The sequence below is a fragment of the Eptatretus burgeri genome, chromosome 1 (assembly GCF_056783735.1).
Source record: "Eptatretus burgeri isolate ZD-2024b chromosome 1, Ebu_testis_v1, whole genome shotgun sequence".
NCBI lineage: Eukaryota > Metazoa > Chordata > Myxini > Myxiniformes > Myxinidae > Eptatretus > Eptatretus burgeri.
The window spans coordinates 99,467,615-99,486,447 of NC_140961.1; the positions used below are offsets into that span (position 1 = coordinate 99,467,615).

An 18,833-nucleotide genomic window follows, 5' to 3' on the forward strand; every position below is an offset into this window, starting at 1 on the left:
AGGTCAAGGTCATACTGTGGTCTGAAAATAATGTTGGCATCATTGGATGCTGAATAATATTGCCGCGGGCTAGGGGTAAGTCATGGGCGATAGTCAAGTTCCCCCCCCACCCCCCGATTGGGGGAAGCTTACCCTTACCCCTTGGCGATCGCGTTGTGATTGCAGATATATCGGTCCTTTTTATCATCCTTATAAAGGGCTGCATCATGAGGTTCCTGGTCACTTCTTCTGTCGTCAATACTTTGTGATGCGCATGTTTGTGAGTTACAGAGTGAAAAACCTTTCCTCACACTAATGTTTGTCAAAATCACTTTTAAATTTCACATTTGTGTCGAGTTCAATAATCTCCAGTGGGAGAAACTGTTCGAATCCTGGACTACTTTTAGCCTTTTGCGAATGCAGATCACTGGAATTGTGGACCAGCTTTATCACCCTCCTCTGGACCGTCTCTACTCTTTCAGCATCCTTTTTGAAGTAGTATTGCCGCAGGATGTTGCCATGATATTCCAGTTGAAGCCTCTCCAAGGTCTTGAAAAGTTGTGGCAGAGTCTCGTTCTTCTTCTTTCATATGCAGCACAAGGCTGTGAGGTAGCAACATTGGCTGAGGGTGCGGCTGTGCCGCTGATGTAAAGCCCTCTGTATGTCATGGCAGGAATTTGGAATTTGTTCATGGTGCTGGTGATAGTTCCTCTACTCTTCGCGGAGGACACTGTGGGATATTTATCATCTACCAACTAATGCCGGTGGATACGGGATGCCCAATTTAATGGCCATCCAAAGGGATGGCTCACACATTGATGAATCAACCTGCCTGTGAAACATGCAGGCATGATAGGCCTGGCGTTCAACTGAAGGTGACAGATCGATTATAGCTTGGCCGAGATTGTAACCCAAGCTAGACAGCATCAGAGGTGAGTGTGTGTACCTCTAAATCAACCAGGCAGCCCCAGAGTCTCCCTGTAAAGTTGGTTCAACGGCCTTTTGATAACACCGAGTAGCATGCAAGCCTCGCCAACGACTGTGCATACAACATGCTGATCGAATTTCAATGAACTATCAATTGTGACGCCCAGGTTCTTCTCACCGATTATGGCCTGCAGTTAAACTCCATTCTGCATTAAAACAGACATTTGATATGGTTTCCCTAGCTTTGGAGCACCAGCCCATGCAAGCGAACTATGGCTTGAGCTTCATAGATAACAAGGTGGAAATCCATTTACAGGAGCTCTGTCTCGCAAAAATGCTTCCAGAAAATGGCCGCCCTCTGGTCACACCTTTTCAAGTGGGATGAAAGGTGGGACTTGAGGGAGGGCTTTTTAACCTTCCGAAAGGTGCTCACGACTCCATGCCGCCCCAGCGAGGGACGTCGCCCGCCGCGCGCGTCTGACAGTGAGGAATTGCGCGGTTCTGGCGCAGCTCCCCCAACGTGCCTTAACCTTCACCTGCTGCGTCGAGGCACCTTCCGACAATGACGTAAACACCGAGGACACGTGATGCAGCATCGCGAGCAGCTGGCAGCAAGCACTGGATGGCGGATAAAACAATTGCTTATTCCAGGCAGTCTTCGATATCAGACGTTTTATGATTTTTTTTTTGGTTTGTTTAAATCCTGAAAATGCTGTTAGTCGATATAAGCAGCAAATCCGATTTCATACAAACAATGTTTATTAGCCAGAAATTATGGACAATTCGCAAGCAAACAAAACATAAACAATGGGAAACTCCAACCGTGTGCGGAGCGGCGCACACCAATAGCCGAGCAGGGTTAAACTCGCATGCCTTCACGTTACACAACAAAGCAGCACATCGCTCAAGGAGGCTTCACACCACGCCAACCACTCGCACACTTCACCGCACTGAAGAATCCCCAACGTGCAAGGTATCACCACCTTCTGGTGCACCTTTGGACATTTTTCCCCACCCACCTCCAATTAGCCCCGCCCCTCCAGCCACATAGGCCACGCCCCACGGGTGCCCTCAAGGATTCTTCAAAGTCTTCTCCACCACGAGGAAATGATGCCGGTCGATAACACCGATTAGTTTAAGTGAATATAAACAGTCATTTTTTTTAAAATGCTTATCAAATGCAAGGTGGATCGAACATTAATACGACTTTAGTAGAGGAGGAAGAAGAAAGCCACGACTGTCACAAGTAAACACAAATGTTACCATCTCAACACACACCTGCAAAATCATCGGTACAAATGTGGAAGATCGATTCCATAACACAATTGAATTAAATAAGAAAGAACAAACAAACAAACACACCTTTTATCCACAACAAGTGTATACGTGAGTACAAGCGTTAATTTTTCCCACCTGTAATTCAGGTAGCGCACGTGCTATGCAAATTTCAGGATAAACGTAATTGATGGATCAGATCTAAGGACGATGCATATGAGTAGCGACGGTTTGATGGAGCCACAAACGGTCGTGTCTTTCATACAGAGGCCGAGGGTGGTGGTGGTGGTGGGAGTGGTGGTGAGGGTGGTGGTGGTGGGAGTGGTGGTGAGGGTGGTGGTGGTGTGGTTTCTATGATTCCCTCCGAGCCAGGTGACGAACTCGGGCCCACTGTGGATGCTCCAATTGACCTTCACACGAGCACGCTCCACATTCCACGTGACGTATTAAGTTTGTCGTGACGTTCGCACGGCGCAGCGGGTGGCGAATTGAGAACACAGGTTATTTCAACGTCAGTTGAGAAGTCTTGTTTTTATTTCCTGGCCACAACACTCAAGACAACTTCTTACGACGACGACTAACTACTACTACTACTACTACTACTACTACTAGTACTACTACTACTACTACTACTACTAGCTGGGTCGAGATTCGAACCCAGGTTGGTGTAGCTAGATCAGAGGCCCTCGTAATACCCCAAGCCAATGAATCGATTTTGACATTTTATATACTATTTACCGAAATTGCGCTTACCTGTTGCACGTCATCTCTTTAATGTGAATTAGCATGAGTGATAATGTGAGCTACCTGGTGCAAACTTACAACATAGCGTTTTATACGTTATATGGACTGTGGAATTAAATGGTCATCAGCGGAAACCATATATTAATGAGTAATGACGCTGTGCTTTTAACAAAGGTACATTTAAATACCGTGGTCTATAAGTGTTTATAGGTATTGGGTTTCACATTGCGTTAATGGCTGGCTCAGACAGCCAGCATGAAATACGGGCTCGATGGTGAGAAGCAAGGGAAACGCTCTCCGTCCCTGCAGTGCACTGATGTATCAGTGTCAGATGAAATATTCTTTCTTCTCGTCGGCACCAGGTGTTCCCGGGACTTCCGTGCCCACCTCACCCTCCTGCGACCCCTCAGGACCCTTCGCCTCGTTTGTGACGTATGTACCTGAAATGAAAGAGCAGGAAGGGGAGAGACCTTCATGGAATTGCTGGAATTGTGCTGGCAGCAGGTCGGCGAGAAATTGGGGAAAATTTTCCCGTGAGCAACTCGGTGCAGCATAAAAGGGGTGCTCTGCTTGCGTCACCAGACGTCACAATACGGATGGAAAAAGTGCCAAGTGTGCTCCAGAAACGAAAATAGTAGGGTCAATATGCTGACTAACCCTAAAAAAAATTGCAAGAAAAGGTTTTATGGTGTTTTTCAGTAGTGTTTGGCCCAGAGAACAACATATCAAAAGTTGGCCAAAATTGGACCATCAGAAAGGGTGTAAATATGACGTCAAAAAGATGGCCGCCATGAGAGCAAAATACCTAATATCTATGCATACCTTTGAAACAAACAGTTCTCAACCACTTTAAAAGTGACAATTAACAATAAAACTTATTACCTTATCAGTACCAAAACAGGTGAGGTTGCTGGGAGTGTCCCAAAGTCGCATCATGACGTCATTCATTGTGTCATGACGTCATGATGTAATTTTATGTGATTTCATGGTAACTTCCAAATTTATGAAAACATGTTCAGAAAAATAGTTTTCATCCTATTTGATGACCAGATGACATCATAAATTCAATGATGATGCCACAACCAAGATCGTGATGCCACAACCATACCTTTTACTAAGGTGCAGTCTTATACACACAAAAACAACAGCCATGGAGACCAATGTGTTCAATTTCTTTGAAATAATACCTGGGTAGTTGGTACCAAGGAAGTTATTCCAGTTGGGACACCCATTACTGCTTTAGCCAAAAAAGTCAGCATATTCGTCCTCGTTTTCATCTAAAATGGGTGCATGGTTCATATTTTCACAGTTGCCATCTTGGCAAGGTCCACAAGCCCCTGTGCACTCAAGTCCGTACTTCTTACAACTACATCCAAGTGTGTTGCATCCAGCTGAGCTGTTGCAGTGAATCATTTTTAGCAGAATATCAGGAGCAGGGTTGATGTCCATCATTACTGGTGTGAGTGTGTTCCCTTGAATGTCCCGGCCCCATTTTGTAATGTCCATGTTATCACTCTGGCCCATCCATACCACGACTTGAATATAAGTTCGTCTTGAGTGCTGTTTTGTAGCTGAAGTTGTGGGGGGGGGGGGCAATCTCTCTGGCGTTACGAATGTCTTTGCTGTCGCCACTTTTTTGCAGAGGTAACTGTATCGCAATGATGCTAGAGAGTCAGACGTTTTCCCATTAAACAATGACACCATTACCTTGCAGCCAGCACTTTCTACAGCATCTTGATCTGTATTTGGAGCAGAGAAAATCTTTGAACAGGAATGCAAGACAGAATCACCTTTGATGAGTTTTTGGAACACTGATTTTTTCCCAACCCCAAAGATTCTAGAAGTAGTATCACATCCAGTAAAGGCATGGGCAAACAACAAATCAGTACAAACATCATCTCCGAGTAACTGCTTCAAAACCTTTATATTGTAGGCATTTGGTTTCCCTTTGTCTGACCGAAAGTAAAGTTCTGTACTATCCATTTTCCCATGATAGAGAAGCAATATTAGAAGATCCTGTATCTTCTCCGATAAGCGTAGTTGATTTGAAAGTGGACATTGTGACAGCTGCTTTCACTATATCCACATCTGCATCCCCTTCTGCCTGGCCAACATGGCAGCCTTTTTGCTTCAGGCATGCTGATATCATATCAATAAGTGACTTTTTGTTCTTTTCATTGGAAAGGAAATCATCCTTCCCCACAAATTTAGTTGTCTCTGTAATGTTGACAGCATTTCTCACAGTTGTTGTCTTCCATCGCTGGTGGGTGTTGTCCTTTGTGCTTGGTCCCTCATATCCATCGAATACCACAGTGGCTTTTCCATACAGTTCCACTGTAAAAGATGCATACTCATCGGCAATTGAACTGTTGGTTCTTCCTTCTGTCCATTTCAAGCGATGTCGAAGGGAACCTCCATCTAGGACATAGTGATCTGTCTTGGGAATAGACTGAAGGACAGCATCATCCACGGACGCAGCTTGGTTCCGTATAGCCTCGAGAAGCGCAGGTTTGTCTGGTTTCCGTAGTTGATGTTTAGCTTCGAACAAGGAGGGTGGATATGGCGAAAGTTCGTACTTCATCACCTCCTCGAAGCGTAGCTCTCCAGACTGCGACACAACCAGAAACCTGAAATAATAGTGCCGGATCAATTGTTCTGTCTTCAGCTACCTTGATCGCTCTTGCTGATGCTAAGGTTTTCACTTTAGCATTGCGTTTGTGCCAATATGAAAATATAAATTGGCCTTCCATTTTGGTAACAGTGTCCCTACCAACAGTGAAAAGGTCATGCACGTTCACGTCATCATCAGCATTTATCCCTGTTATAATGTTGTGTAATGTTGTCTCATCTGAGAATGGTGTAGAGTGTCCAAGCACTGTGGCAAGTTTGGTCAGATCCTCTTTATCCCTGACTATTCTTGCAGTAGTTGATTCTTTGTGCTGTTCACTTGTAGACCGCTTTTCTCAAAATTCCTGCATGGCAAAGTTGTAAGCAGAGGATACCGGAGAAGACATTGTCCAGATGGCCCTTTGGTGTTCTGACATCCCACTCCCTCTTGTTAAACCCCCTGTGCTTTTAAGTGACCTAATAAGTGTCTGTTCAACGACCAAGTCACAACCAAGGCCAGCCCAAAATTTGTTGCTTCGCCGGATGACATGGAAACCACGCATGAACTTCTTAAACACGTCACGGTTTTCAATCTTCAATGCCTTTATCTTTTGGAGATACAGATAGGCGGATTTCAGGTAATTTGGGTTTACACCATGTACGCCTACACAAGAAATGCACATGGCCTCACCAGTGTTAATTGAAGTCAAACTGAATGACTGCCTAATGGGAAAAATGGCCATTGAAAGTTTTTAAAGCTTATCTGTGTGATCTTCTTTAGTTTTAAAACATATTGTCATTTTCTATATCATAATTCAACATTTTGATGGAAATGAAATTTGGAAAAATCTGAAGCTGATTGGAATCCTTTTTCCTCATATTCTGAAGATGTTTGTAGATGGCAGCACTGTAACTGTAGGTGCTTGATCAGGAAGAATTAATGAACTTACATGCCTTCAGTCATACCATCTAAAATCTTCATCATCATCAATTTGCCACATAAGTGTGAAATAATAAAAAGTCACGTCATGACGTCACAGATTACCTCATGACGTCACTTGGGTATGCAATGTTCAATATAGAATGGCGAATTCACTGATATACTGGTTTGAACAGTTTTAAACTATTTATTTTTGCACTTATATGTGTAAAAAGAGCTAAGATGATGGAATACGAGAAGAAATGAGGCACTTTTTAAGAGTGGCAGCCATCTTTTTTACCGTCAAAGTTTGACCGTTTCTGATGGTCCGATTTCGGCCAACTTTTGATATGTTGTTCTCTGGACCAAGTACTACAGAAAAACATGATAAAACGTTTTCTTGCAATTTTTTTTGAGGTTAGGCTGTTTATTTCATATTTTGATCCTACTAAAACCCCTGGCAGGTAATTCTATTCCTACTGGGACTGCAAGGAAGACATTAATGAAAAAGCTTTTGTCAGAGTAAGCGCCATTTACTGCAATAAACAACTGTTGGATTCGCGGTGTCACCTGTGTATATTTTCTCAGCTGTATTATGGTCACCCTTTAATGCCAACATTATTGAAGTATGTAAAAGAAACCTTTGGCTCAATTGGGTCAAGTCGATTCCAAAATTCCGTGCGAACGACCACTTCTAACCAATAGCGGTCGCTTCACCAACCGAACGGACAATCCAATCAATCGCCGAATTGTCGATATACCTAATTAATCGCGCAGGTAGACGACCGAGAGATTGTACCTCAACGGGACCGCTTGGAAATGAGCCGCTTTAGCAGCTCGCTTCCTTTTGGGATAACCGAGCGTGGTATTATCGCGCAGTCCCGTTGGACCCGATCACTTTACCGGCTATTTAAAAACCAACTATATTCCGAGAGCAAGATGGCAGCTCAATTAAGGGAAGAGGACGCAACGAACAGGTTTACATTTACACAAGGACATTTATTGTAACAAAGTACATAAGCAGGCATGCACGTATGCAATTAAACAAGGCAAAATGCGTATGCAATTATACAAGGCCAACACGCATGCCAGGAGAACTACAACTGTTCCACACAATCACTTACCAGTTTTTACTACTTATTAGACACGGGCCCACGGACACACGTACGCACACCCACACACACACCCAAGAAATGGTGGCTGAGGCCTTTAATAACGGGCTCCAGCTCGGAGGACAGGTGAGCTGAAACCCAGAGCCTATCTCGAATCTATCCACTTCATGTGGTCTTCAAGTTGTTCGGACCCGGGCTCCAGCGAGAGCGAGCTGGACCCAATCGCCGTGAGCCGCGATCCTTCCCGAGCTCCAGCGAATCCTCCTGCGCTTCTCAACACTTGCTGGTGAGACGAGGCGCCGATCCTTCCCGTCGATGCGTCGCTTCCCCGAGGAACCACCTCCAAGAAGAGGTCGATGAGTCGCACCAAGCCGGGAACCAAACGGAGAACAAAGAGCTCCACGAACCAAGAAGAAGAAGAAGAAGAAGAAGAAGAAGAAGAAGAAGAAGAAGAAGCCACCATTCGCAGCTCGAGCCGACAACCGGCTCAACTTTCTTCCAAACAAAGCAGCTCTCCAAAAAGCCTACCGAGCCAAGCAGGACCCGAAGCTCTGCTGAACAACTCCTCTGCAGAAGCAAATAAAGCTTCCGAAGGCCTCAACCCTAATGCAAGCCAAACAGGACCCGAAGGTCTGCTGAACGACGCAGCCCTCAACTCTCAACCAACACAAACAAAGAAAGGATCTCCTCTTATCCTTCTCAGCCACCTTCCCCCACACCCGGCGTGACTCATGCCCTCGTGATCCATCCCCCGCTCAACCACGGGTGGGAGGGAGTTGTTGACGTGATGAATCACGGGACGGAAGGGCTCTTCTTCCTCTTCGCAGAAGAGGGGGAGGGACGTCTCCATTGTGTTGGGATCGCTCTTTAACTATTAAATCGATCCGCAGTGCATCCAATCGATTTCTAAACATTTAAACAATGGAAGGTGAGCTATCTAGGGAACAAGCACTTATCGACATAGCTGACTAAAGGAACCTGTATGTTAGGTGCAATCGAATTCCAAATTCGTAACACTACCCCCTCCCCTTTTTACAGACTCGTCCCGCGTCGTCAAATATTCGTGTGACCAGCATGTGTAAGTTTTCCCCTAGTACGTTCTACCTTCGGATCCCTGAGTGCGACATTTCTTTATACATGTCCCAAAAATAAATAACCTAATGCGCTGCGTAAATAACTAAACAAACTCTCAGACTCATTCGGACAGCTTAACTAAAATTGCCGGCGCGAAAACAAACATGCAGGTGAGGTTCCACGTATTTACAATTTTCACTTAACTTATCCATTACATCACATGAACCATCCCCCTGGACCTGCGTTCTGTGAAAGGGAAAAGGTAAAAGTCATTGCAAAATCTTTGGTGCAGGGGAATGGATGGAGATGGTCGCAAAACACAAAAATGGACTGGACGGATGCACAGGCTGCCTGCAGCGCAGTCCTTGCAAAACTGGATGGTCCTGGCGCACATGGTGATGGATGGACACAGGGGCAAACGCAAACAAGGGCGAGCAGGCATGGGGTCATGGCAGAGGCAGGCAAACGAGGCATGGCAAGGCAAGTCCATGCAGAACAGGCGGCTGCAGCACAACAGGCCGGCAGGTGAAGCTGGCCGGCCTCTGGTGTGGTTCCATCAGGTCTGGAGGGAGTGCGGTGGTGCCGGCTGCTCTGAAGGCGGGCTTGGACCTAGCCTACTGCCTCCTCCCACTCTATCACCTTTGCCTGTCTGTCCATACCACTCCATTAATTTGCCACAAAACACAACAAAATTTAGCCCCTCTTTATTTTTATTATTTTTATTTCCCTTTTTATAATTGTCTCCCAAACCCCCTTTATCGTCCTTGTCTGGCTAACCTATCCTGTCAACCTAGCCTACTCCCAACCTCTACGTTCCCTCTCTGGAGGGGAATAGGGAAAGACCAGCGTCCTGTCTTGAGGCCCAACGAAGCCTCAGAATGGCCTCCTCAGAGTTCAGCAATCTACCAAGGTGAGTCCAGCGGCCGACAACGAGCGAAGGGATGGATGGTGTGAAGGGGTACATCTCCTAACTATCATAGCATTTATTACACCTGAAACTACCCCGGGGCTTTCCAAAAACGCCTCACACTTTTAAACTATCAGTTCTAAAAACCATGATTCCCGTTGCCTGTGTTGGTGTCCATTATAAATTTTGGCCTTGTCCTCAAATTTTCATTCGTGCCCTCGCACAATTTCCTGGCTGGGCAGCGTGGCTCAACTGGCAGGAACTCCCCCTCTGCCGAACTCTAACCATGGCACCTCCAGGCCCGCAGGCTGCCTCCGAGCCTATCTGCTCCCTACAACGCGGGGGGTTGCCTTCTCTGGCATTGCCCCCCTCCGATGCCCACATCGCGTGTTGATGCCCCGGGTCCCTTTCTGAGGGTCGCCCGTGCCCACGACACTGCCCCCGTGGCATTCTGGCGCTACGGGTTCCATTTCTGACGGGTCGCCCATGCCCACTACAATATCCCGGCCCCTCTTGGGCCCTTGGCCTACTCTGGCCGACTAGTCCGGTGCCCGGGGTGCCCACTAAACAAAACTCACCTTTCCACAGTCACACTCCCAGCTGGTCCATGAACTCCTACACCCTCCAAACGGGTTTCGTGCCTTCTCTCGACACCAACAAAATGATCTCCTGTTAGTAAATTTGAATAACCCACAAACTACCATTAAACTGACCCCGGGGTCCCTTGGGTGGGAATCACTCCTCCCCCCAATCAGTCATCGCACCATAACTGGGCCCACTGCCCACATTCGCTCCACTCACACACTTGGGCCCACTGTCCCACACTCATTCCTCACACACTTTCCATTTTGCAACTCACACCAACACTCTATACTGCCATCCTCTAACTAAATCCCCTTACTAACTCGTGCTCCCTCATCATCCCTTAAAATTCATGCACGTTCCATTTACTCTATGTAGCTAGGCTACGTCTCCACGACACATTTCCAGTCTGTCCGTGTCTCCAAAAATCAAACAATTCCCATTTCCTAAATCTAAACTGAAATCCCTCTTACTAATCCATTCCACAGGCTCTATGAGGAACAACCAACCCATGCCCCCATGAAGCTGGTCTAACTGTCTCTAACCCATCCCCCTAACTAGTACCATCCTGTGCCTGGGCAGGGGGTCTTCCACCCCTTGCCCAGGGAATCCTGTTCACCCGAAGCGAGGCTTGCTTTTTTATTTTATTTTTTCTTATGCGCGCACCAGCGTGGCAACTAGCAACCTGCGCTCCTTTCCCCTTGACGTCAGGGCAGCTGCTCGCGCTTTGCGTACCTCGTCCCTCCTCGTACGGTACCATCCGGCAGGGATTTCCCCTCCTGCCGGATTCCAACCATGCAGCCACGACGTCACACTGCGCGTTAAAAACAAGCCTCGCGTTTCGAGGGGTTCCCTACGCGAACACATGTGCTCTTCTCGTTGGAGTTTTACAAACGTGCTCGCGTGGAGAACCTGTCCAGTCCAAATCCATATCCAGCCTACGTTCTGTCCATCTGCGGGGTCGGCTCAAATCCACCGCGGCGTTTCCGGACCGGGACTCACTCACGTAGCCGCGCACGCAGTGGCCTCGTGCGTATCACAGCGCGGATCCCACACACGCTGCCGTGCAAACCCGGCACGGTTCCCAAAATAGCTACGGCCGCTATTCGGCCTTTGTCCACCGTCAGGCACCATCATTGTCGTCGCACTCTCACGCACAAACTCCCACGTGCCACGACGCTCACACACCTCGACATGACATTCACACCGAGACATGCGGTTGCATGTTCACGCAAGCCAACCGCCATCTCCCTCACATACAGCGCTCTCACACACACGGTTCCCCTCACACACGGCCGTTCACTCACGCATGCCATTTCCCTCGCACACGTGGTTCCACTCGCACACGGTGCTTTATCCACACACGGTGTTTCATCCACACACGACGTGCTGGAAAGCACGCATTTCGGCACACTCGCAACCACGCACACCATATTACTCACACACGCGGTCTCTTTCACACACAACCTTCCACCCACGCCATGCGCGCATTTCAGCATACATTTCGCCACACTCATGAACACACACACCGGGACATTCACAATGGGGAATGGCGTCACCACAAGGGTTCCCGGGGCCTTCATACCCCCCAAGCTTCGTGTGCACCCGTCAACAGCACTCGCCCCCTCTCCCTTGCAAAGATCAACCGGACCCACCTGGTCGAGATCTGCTTCAAGGGAGCATAGCGTCTCCCTCCATTCCTGAAGGAGGCTATCCGGCTGCTTGCACCGGGTCACGACACATTCCCCGAGCTCCTCCTCATTGTCCTCTACTACTTCCATGTGTGTGTGTGCTCGTCTTCCACCCCGTCTTTATCGTGTAGTCTCTCCTCTACCGTTTCCATCTCCCGCGTCTCTGTTATTTCTTTTACTTCCTTCCTGCGTCTCCCTTCGTGTCTCTGTTAATTCTATCTCCTTCGTCTTTACGTATCTTATACACGTCTCAGTCACCCCATTTAATTTTTTCCCTCTGTGTCACCGTCACTTTTTCCGTCACCTGCATGAATCTCGCCCAACGCGTCTCCCGAATTATTTTGTCCTCCACCGCGGGGCCGACACAATCCACACTCTCCCTCAGCTCGATCGCTTCAGCACGTGGCGCCGCCATTTTGAGCTCCACTACCCGCGTTTCGTTCCTCGCAAACGCCATTATTGCCTTTTGCCCAGCCTGGAGTTCCAGCCCCACGCGCTGCATCTCACCCCGCATTTCTTTCATTTCGTTTTTCATTTGCTGCGCATTCGTATCCATTTCGTTATTCATTTCCTTCATGTCGTTTTTCATCCAGAACGCATTTTCATTCATTTCGTTCATTAACCTCCGCCATCGAAGATGGACGGAGGTTACTGTTTTCACCCCTGTCTGTTTGTTTGTTTGTTTGTGAACAGTATTACGGAAAAACCCCTGGACGGATTTCGACGAAACTTGGTGGGGGGATTAGGTATGGTCGAAGGATCATGCCATTACATTTTGGATTTGGTCCAAAGTCCAATATGGCCGCTATGGCGGCCATTTTGAAAAAATATTTTAATTTTTGTTTTTGCATTCCTACATGTTTTAAGTGATTTCCAAGCAAAAAAAAAAATTGTTAAAAAAAATAATAATTTGCAACTTTTTTTCAAAAAAATTTCGATTTTATTTGAAAAGTTTTTGAATTTTTTTTTTTTTGCATTTCTACATGTTTTAAGTGATTTCCACCCCCCACCCCCAAAATTTGTTAGAGAAAAAAACGACAAATTTTGCACCTTTTTTTCAAAAAATTTCGATTTTTTTTTGGCATTTCTTCATGTGCGTCGATCTAGTTTAGTTTATTCAATCGTGGTTCAGTAGAGTCTGATCCGTTTTGACCTACAATGAATAGGATATCAGGTTCACTTAAGTGACCCAGCACTATTGGCGGCGGAGGTTTTGCACTCTACCGAGTGCTCCCCCTCTCGTTGCTTCTGCATTTACTCTCATTGCTCCCATCAATGCATCCAACATCCTTCTCACATCAGCTAACCCCGTGGCAATCGAGTCACCATTATCTGGCACGGACCCGCCGGGGACTGGGGAGGGATTTTGACGGAGGAGGGGGGGGGGTGTCATATACCGCGGCCTCCACCGCTGCGCCCATTTCGAGTTCTGGGTTCGGTTGTGGGGGAAATTCATCCTGCATATTTATGTCGTGCACGGGGATCACATCCTGGGCCATGGATTCTATCATCTCCAAATCCATACCTAATCCCTCCTGCCCTTGTTCGCCTTGAACTGCCATCTTTCGTATCAGAATAATTTTAAAAAGCTCGAAATTTAATGGGAATCGAGGGTCGCTCTACACACCCTTGATCCGATTCCCGTTAATTTGGTTGGATGCGGGATGGATTTTAATCCCACTCCTTGACAACAGTGTTGTAGATTTCCCACCCGCCGGCGTGCGAACGACAGCGTCTAACCAATAGCGGTCGCTTCGCCCACCAAACGGACAATCCAGTCGCGGCTTTCCAGATCAACGCCGAAAACCAGCCACGGGTGTGTTTTTAAGCACACCACAACCTTGTCCACACTCTACCCGCGTGCTACAGGGTCAATCGCCGAATTCTCGATATACCTAATTCATCGTGCGGGTAGACTACCGAGAGATTGTACCTCAACGGGACCGCTTGGAAATGAGCCGCATAAGCAGCTCGCTTCCTTTTGGGATAACCGAGCGGTGTATTATCGCGCAGTCCCGTTGGACTTGATCACTTTACCGGCTATTTAAAACCAACTATATTCCGAGAGCAAGATGGCAGCTCAATTAAGGGAAGAGGATGCAACGAACAGGTTTACATTCACACAAGGACATTTATTGTAATAAAGTACGTAAGCAGGCATGCACGTATGCAATTAAACAAGGCAAAATGCGTATGCAATTATACAAGGCCAACATGCATGACAGGAGAACTACAACCGTTCTACACAATCACTTAACAGTTTTTACTACTTATTAGACACGGGCCCACAGACACACGTACGCACACACATACACCCAATACATGGTGGCTGAGGCCTTGAATAATGGACTCCAGCTCGGAGGACAGGTGAGCTGAAACCCAGAGCCTATCTCGAACCTCTCCACCTCGTGTGGTCTTCAAGTTGTTCGGACCCAGGCTCCAGCGAGAGCGAGCTGGACCCAATCGCCGTGAGCCGCGATCCTTCCCGAGCTCCAGCGAATCCTCCTGCACTTCTCAACACATGCTGGTAAGACGAGGCGCCGATCCTTCCAGTCGATGCGTCGCTTCCCCGTGGAACCACCTCCAAGAAGAGGTCGATGAGTTGCACCAAGCCGGGACCAAACAGAGAACAACGAGCTCGAAGAAGAAGAAGAAGAAGAAGAAGCCACCATTCGCAGCTTGAGCCGAGCAACTGGCTCAACTTTCTTCCAAACAAAGCAGCTCTCCAAAAAGCCTACCGAGCCAAGCAGGACCCGAAGCTCTGCTGAACAACTCCTCTGCAGAAGCAAATAAAGCTTCTGAAGGCCTCAACCCTAACCCAAGCCAAACAGGACCTGAAGGTCTGCTGAACGACGCAGCCCTCAACTCTCAACCAACACGAACAAAGAAAGGATCTCCTCTTATCCTTCTCCGCCCCCTTCCCCCACGCCCGGCGTGACTCATGCCCTAGTGATCCATCCCCCGCTCAACCACGGGTGGGAGGGAGTTGTTGACGTGATGAATCACGGGACGGAAGGGCTCTTCTTCCTCTTCGCAGAAGAGGGGGAGGGACGTCTCCATTGTGTTGGGATCACTCTTTAACTATTAAATCGATCCGCAGCGCATCTAATCGATTTCTAAACATTTAAACAATGGAAGGTGAGCTATCGAGGGAACAAGCACTTATCGACATAGCTGACTAAAGGAACCTGTATGTTGTGTGCAATCGAATTCCAAATTCGTAACAATATGTATATTCTGATTCTGATGTACTGTACCATAATCTGTTGTTGCAGAGTGTCGGTGCTGCCGAAGCAATTTCTTGGCAAGGGTTATACTCAGTGTGACCAGTCCTCATTTTCATAAATACCAAAGGCGAGCCAATGAAAAAAGCCAAGAATTCACAAGGTTTCGGAAAAGCGATGATAATAGAAAACCTATAGAAAAGCAAGACGCCAAGGTGAACAACGAATAGCCAAGATCTTGTGAAAAAAAGCCAAGGAGTGGTCACACTGGATATACTGTGTGGTTTGCCATTGCCTTCCCAGCAGTAGTCGGTGCAGGGATTTGTAATTTGTTCATGGTGCTCGTGATGGCTCACCTACTCTTGGCCAAGGACACCGTGGGGTCTTTAACGTCCACCAACTGATTCTTGCAGATGGGATACCCTGTTTAACGTCCATCCGAGGGACGGCACACACATTGATGAATCGCCGTGCCTGTGAAACACCGAGATGACAGTTTATAGCTTGGTCGGCATTCCAAATTTTCTACCTTTGTTTAAAGGTGGGTGTGCGTACCTGGACAGCTTGGGCCTGGACGGCTACTTGAACACTCGAGAACACAAATCGCTTTTTTTTGCCACTTTTCAGAACCCTTCCGTTTGACAGTACTTGGACAAAATATTATGTAATTTTAGATCATCATAACAAATCAAATTCGCCGCTCACAGATCCTTCCCATTTCTCAAGACTGTGCGGTGTAAGGTGTTCTATGAACTCTCTAGTTGCGTTTTCATTGGAAGTGATTTTTTTACTTGTACCTTTGAGCGAGCTGTAGAGAGGAATACGATAGAAGCACATCCTGAATCTCATGTTGATGTATCACATTTATTTTCAGTTGTGGGTTTGCTTGACATGTGGCGGTTACATCATCAGGATGAATCCCAGTGTACGTGGTGGTGTTGTTCCAATGGTCGGGTATCTTTTGCAAGACTTGACCAGTGGTATATCCACTCGCAATTTAGGAATACCGCAGTCTTTCCTCATCATTTTCCTTTCATGTTCAGACTATCACACGGTGACTGGATCTGTCCTTCCTCCAGCATGTATGCAGAAGTGCTTATGGAAATGTAATGTTAGTTTTCTGGATGATTGCTTGGTTTATTTGTTTAACTCCAAATGTTGGTCTCTATCCAACTCCAATTGTTCTGTCTGACACGTTAATTGGTTATTACCTCCACCACCGAAGGCGAAGGAGGTCATGTTTTCACCCCTTTCTGTCCGTTTGTCTGTCACTTGCAAAATCGAAGATTTTTCAAGCATATGTGTCTGTCTGGGTTGTTATTCTGTTGGGTAGTCGAGCTCGTCGAAAAAAAAAAATTCCAAAAATGTTTTTTTTTGAGATTTGTTCTACCCTTATTATCAGTATTTAAAATGACGATTTCAGTTAATACAATGGCGATTTCGATGAAACTTGGTTGGTCGGTTCATACCATGACCTAGTTGTGTGCAAATGAGAACCGTTGCTATGGACACCACCGTTGCCAAGCAACGGGACGTTGAAATTTTTGAAAAATCATAAAAAATTAATTTTTTCGAAAATCAAAAATCTGGTCACGAGCCACTGTGGGCAGTACATTCAGCCATATTGTCAAAATTTTCCAGCCGGATCCTATGAAAACTGTCGGAGAAGATAGACTTTGAATGAACCCTGGTCGAAAACAATAAAAAAAACGAAGTTCGTTATATCTCAGAGACTATGAGTCAGATATACATGAAACTGGTCGTCTCACCAGTTCATGGTATGTCCTAGTTATGTGTGAGAAAGAACCGTTGACATGGACCCCTCCGTTGCGTAGCAACGGCCAAAAAACCTCTAAATGTGGGGGGTATTTTAACAAAAAAACAATCTGCAGCATTAACCCTTGAAGCTAGAATCATGAATTTTCTTGTGCTTAATCCTCAGGTCATTCCCCATCGAACGGGCCCATCGCGTCAGGTTCTATTGGGGAGGCGACTTCCCATTTCCGCCTACCGGCTTGTCTGTTTGTTTGTCTGTCTGGTTGTCGTCTGCAGGTCACAATTTTAAACAGATCTTCACGAAACTTCACTGCATGGTAGTCTGTCATACGGAAAAAGCCTATTGTTTTTGAGGTCAAAAGGTCAACATAGGCCAAAGGTCAACAACTGATGTGGTATTTCTAAAATTCTCAATTTTCATCCGATTGACTTGAAATTTGGAGAGGATTTATACTTCAGGTCACTGAATTCAATGAGCTAATTGTTTTTGAGGTCAACATCGACTGAAAGGTCAACATAGTCCAAGGTCAAGGATTAAGGTGGTATTTTTTAAATCCTCAATTTTCATCTGATTGACTTGAAAATTGAAGAGCATTTGCATACCAGGTCACTGAATTCACCCAGCCAATTATTTTTGATGTCAAATTTGTTTTATGGATTTTGCAAGTATCGTGATCTGCACAATGTCATCTTCTTGTTTCTTTGTTTGTTTGCAGGATATCTCAAAAAGTTGTTAATGGATCCGGATGAAATTTAGTGGGCAAGTTCGGTGTGTGACAAGGATGAACTGATTAGATTTTGGTGAAGATCTGAATCCGGATCGGGATACGAGAATTATTTAATTTATAAAGTGATTCTTCACCATTGAGAGATTATGGCCAAAAACGACATCTAGCACGATATCTCAAAAAGTTATGGACGAATTTGGATGAATCTTGGTGGACAGGTTGGGTGTGTGGCAAGAACGAATTGATTCGATTTTTCGTGAAGATCCGAATCTGGATCTGGATATGAGAATTATTTAATTTGTAAAGTGATTCTTCACCATTGAGAGACAGGGCCAAAAACGATATAGTACTGTATGGCATGATATTCCAAAAATGTATTGGGCTTGATATGTTCTCGTGGATCAGGCATTATGTGGCGGAGGTGTGCACTCTACCGAGTGCCCTTCTAGTTTTTCAACTGTGTTTGTGTGTTGTCCTTTTTGCACAGTTCCTGAAGACTTGTTTCATGATTTCATTCGTTGTGCAAGGTTGTCTTGTTTCATTGGTTTAATTACATTTATCATCGAGTGAATTTTACTTTCTCCTTGGTCTTTCATCTTTTGGTTACCTGCCAAATGTGAACAGGTACATACCCAACTGGGTTTTTTTTTAATGACTACAGCTAAATTTGCCATATACCTCTCATGGTAAGCGAAGTTAAACGGTAAACCCATAGAGCAATGCCATATTTGAATGTTTTTCAGGGCTCTGGTATCAGTAAGGTTAAAACTCTCCTCTTCTCTCGCTCTTTCCTTCCTCTTCTAATTTATTTGGGTCTTTTTGTTCTCCTCGCCGGACACTCCATCCACATTTGCCAAAATTCTCTAATCCCACCAATAACAGTCCTGAGCTCTCAGCAACCCAAATGCCCATGAGGTTGCTTGGACTGACAAAGGAGTATATTTATTAACTCAGTTAATTTGAAACCTCATCTCGAAGGTAGATTTCAGTCTGTGGAGAATAAATTTCCAAAGTTTGCTGATCTGTAATGAACTCCATGACCTTGTCTTCCCATAAAAATTTTTGCAACCTAAATTGGCCTGTAATTGGCTTCCCCCATGCAGCAAGGGAATTCCGCAGGTCAGCACAGACATAAATGAGGGCTTTCTCAATTGGGGATTTTCATAATGCACTGATAACATGCTCACATTCCCTCCAATCCTCTACACAGCTCTAAAGTAAAGTAATTTTGCATTTTCACTGCGTTTGGAGCAAAGATAAAAGCACTCTGTGGATCAGTGATAAGGTA

General features: G+C 46.0%; 1 protein-coding gene across 1 annotated transcript in view; it reads right to left on the reverse strand.

Annotated features, from left to right (window-relative positions):
- Positions 1-1,647: 1,647 nt before the first annotated feature.
- LOC147035048 (cell adhesion molecule 3-like) overlaps positions 1,648-18,833 on the reverse strand; it is a gene marked incomplete at its 5' end in the record, with an annotated part of 407,062 nt that continues 389,876 nt past the window's right edge. The window contains one exon of the mRNA XM_085893108.1: positions 1,648-3,365. Within this exon, the coding sequence (XP_085749234.1) occupies positions 3,253-3,365 (113 nt within the window). The remainder of the gene's footprint in view (positions 3,366-18,833) is intronic.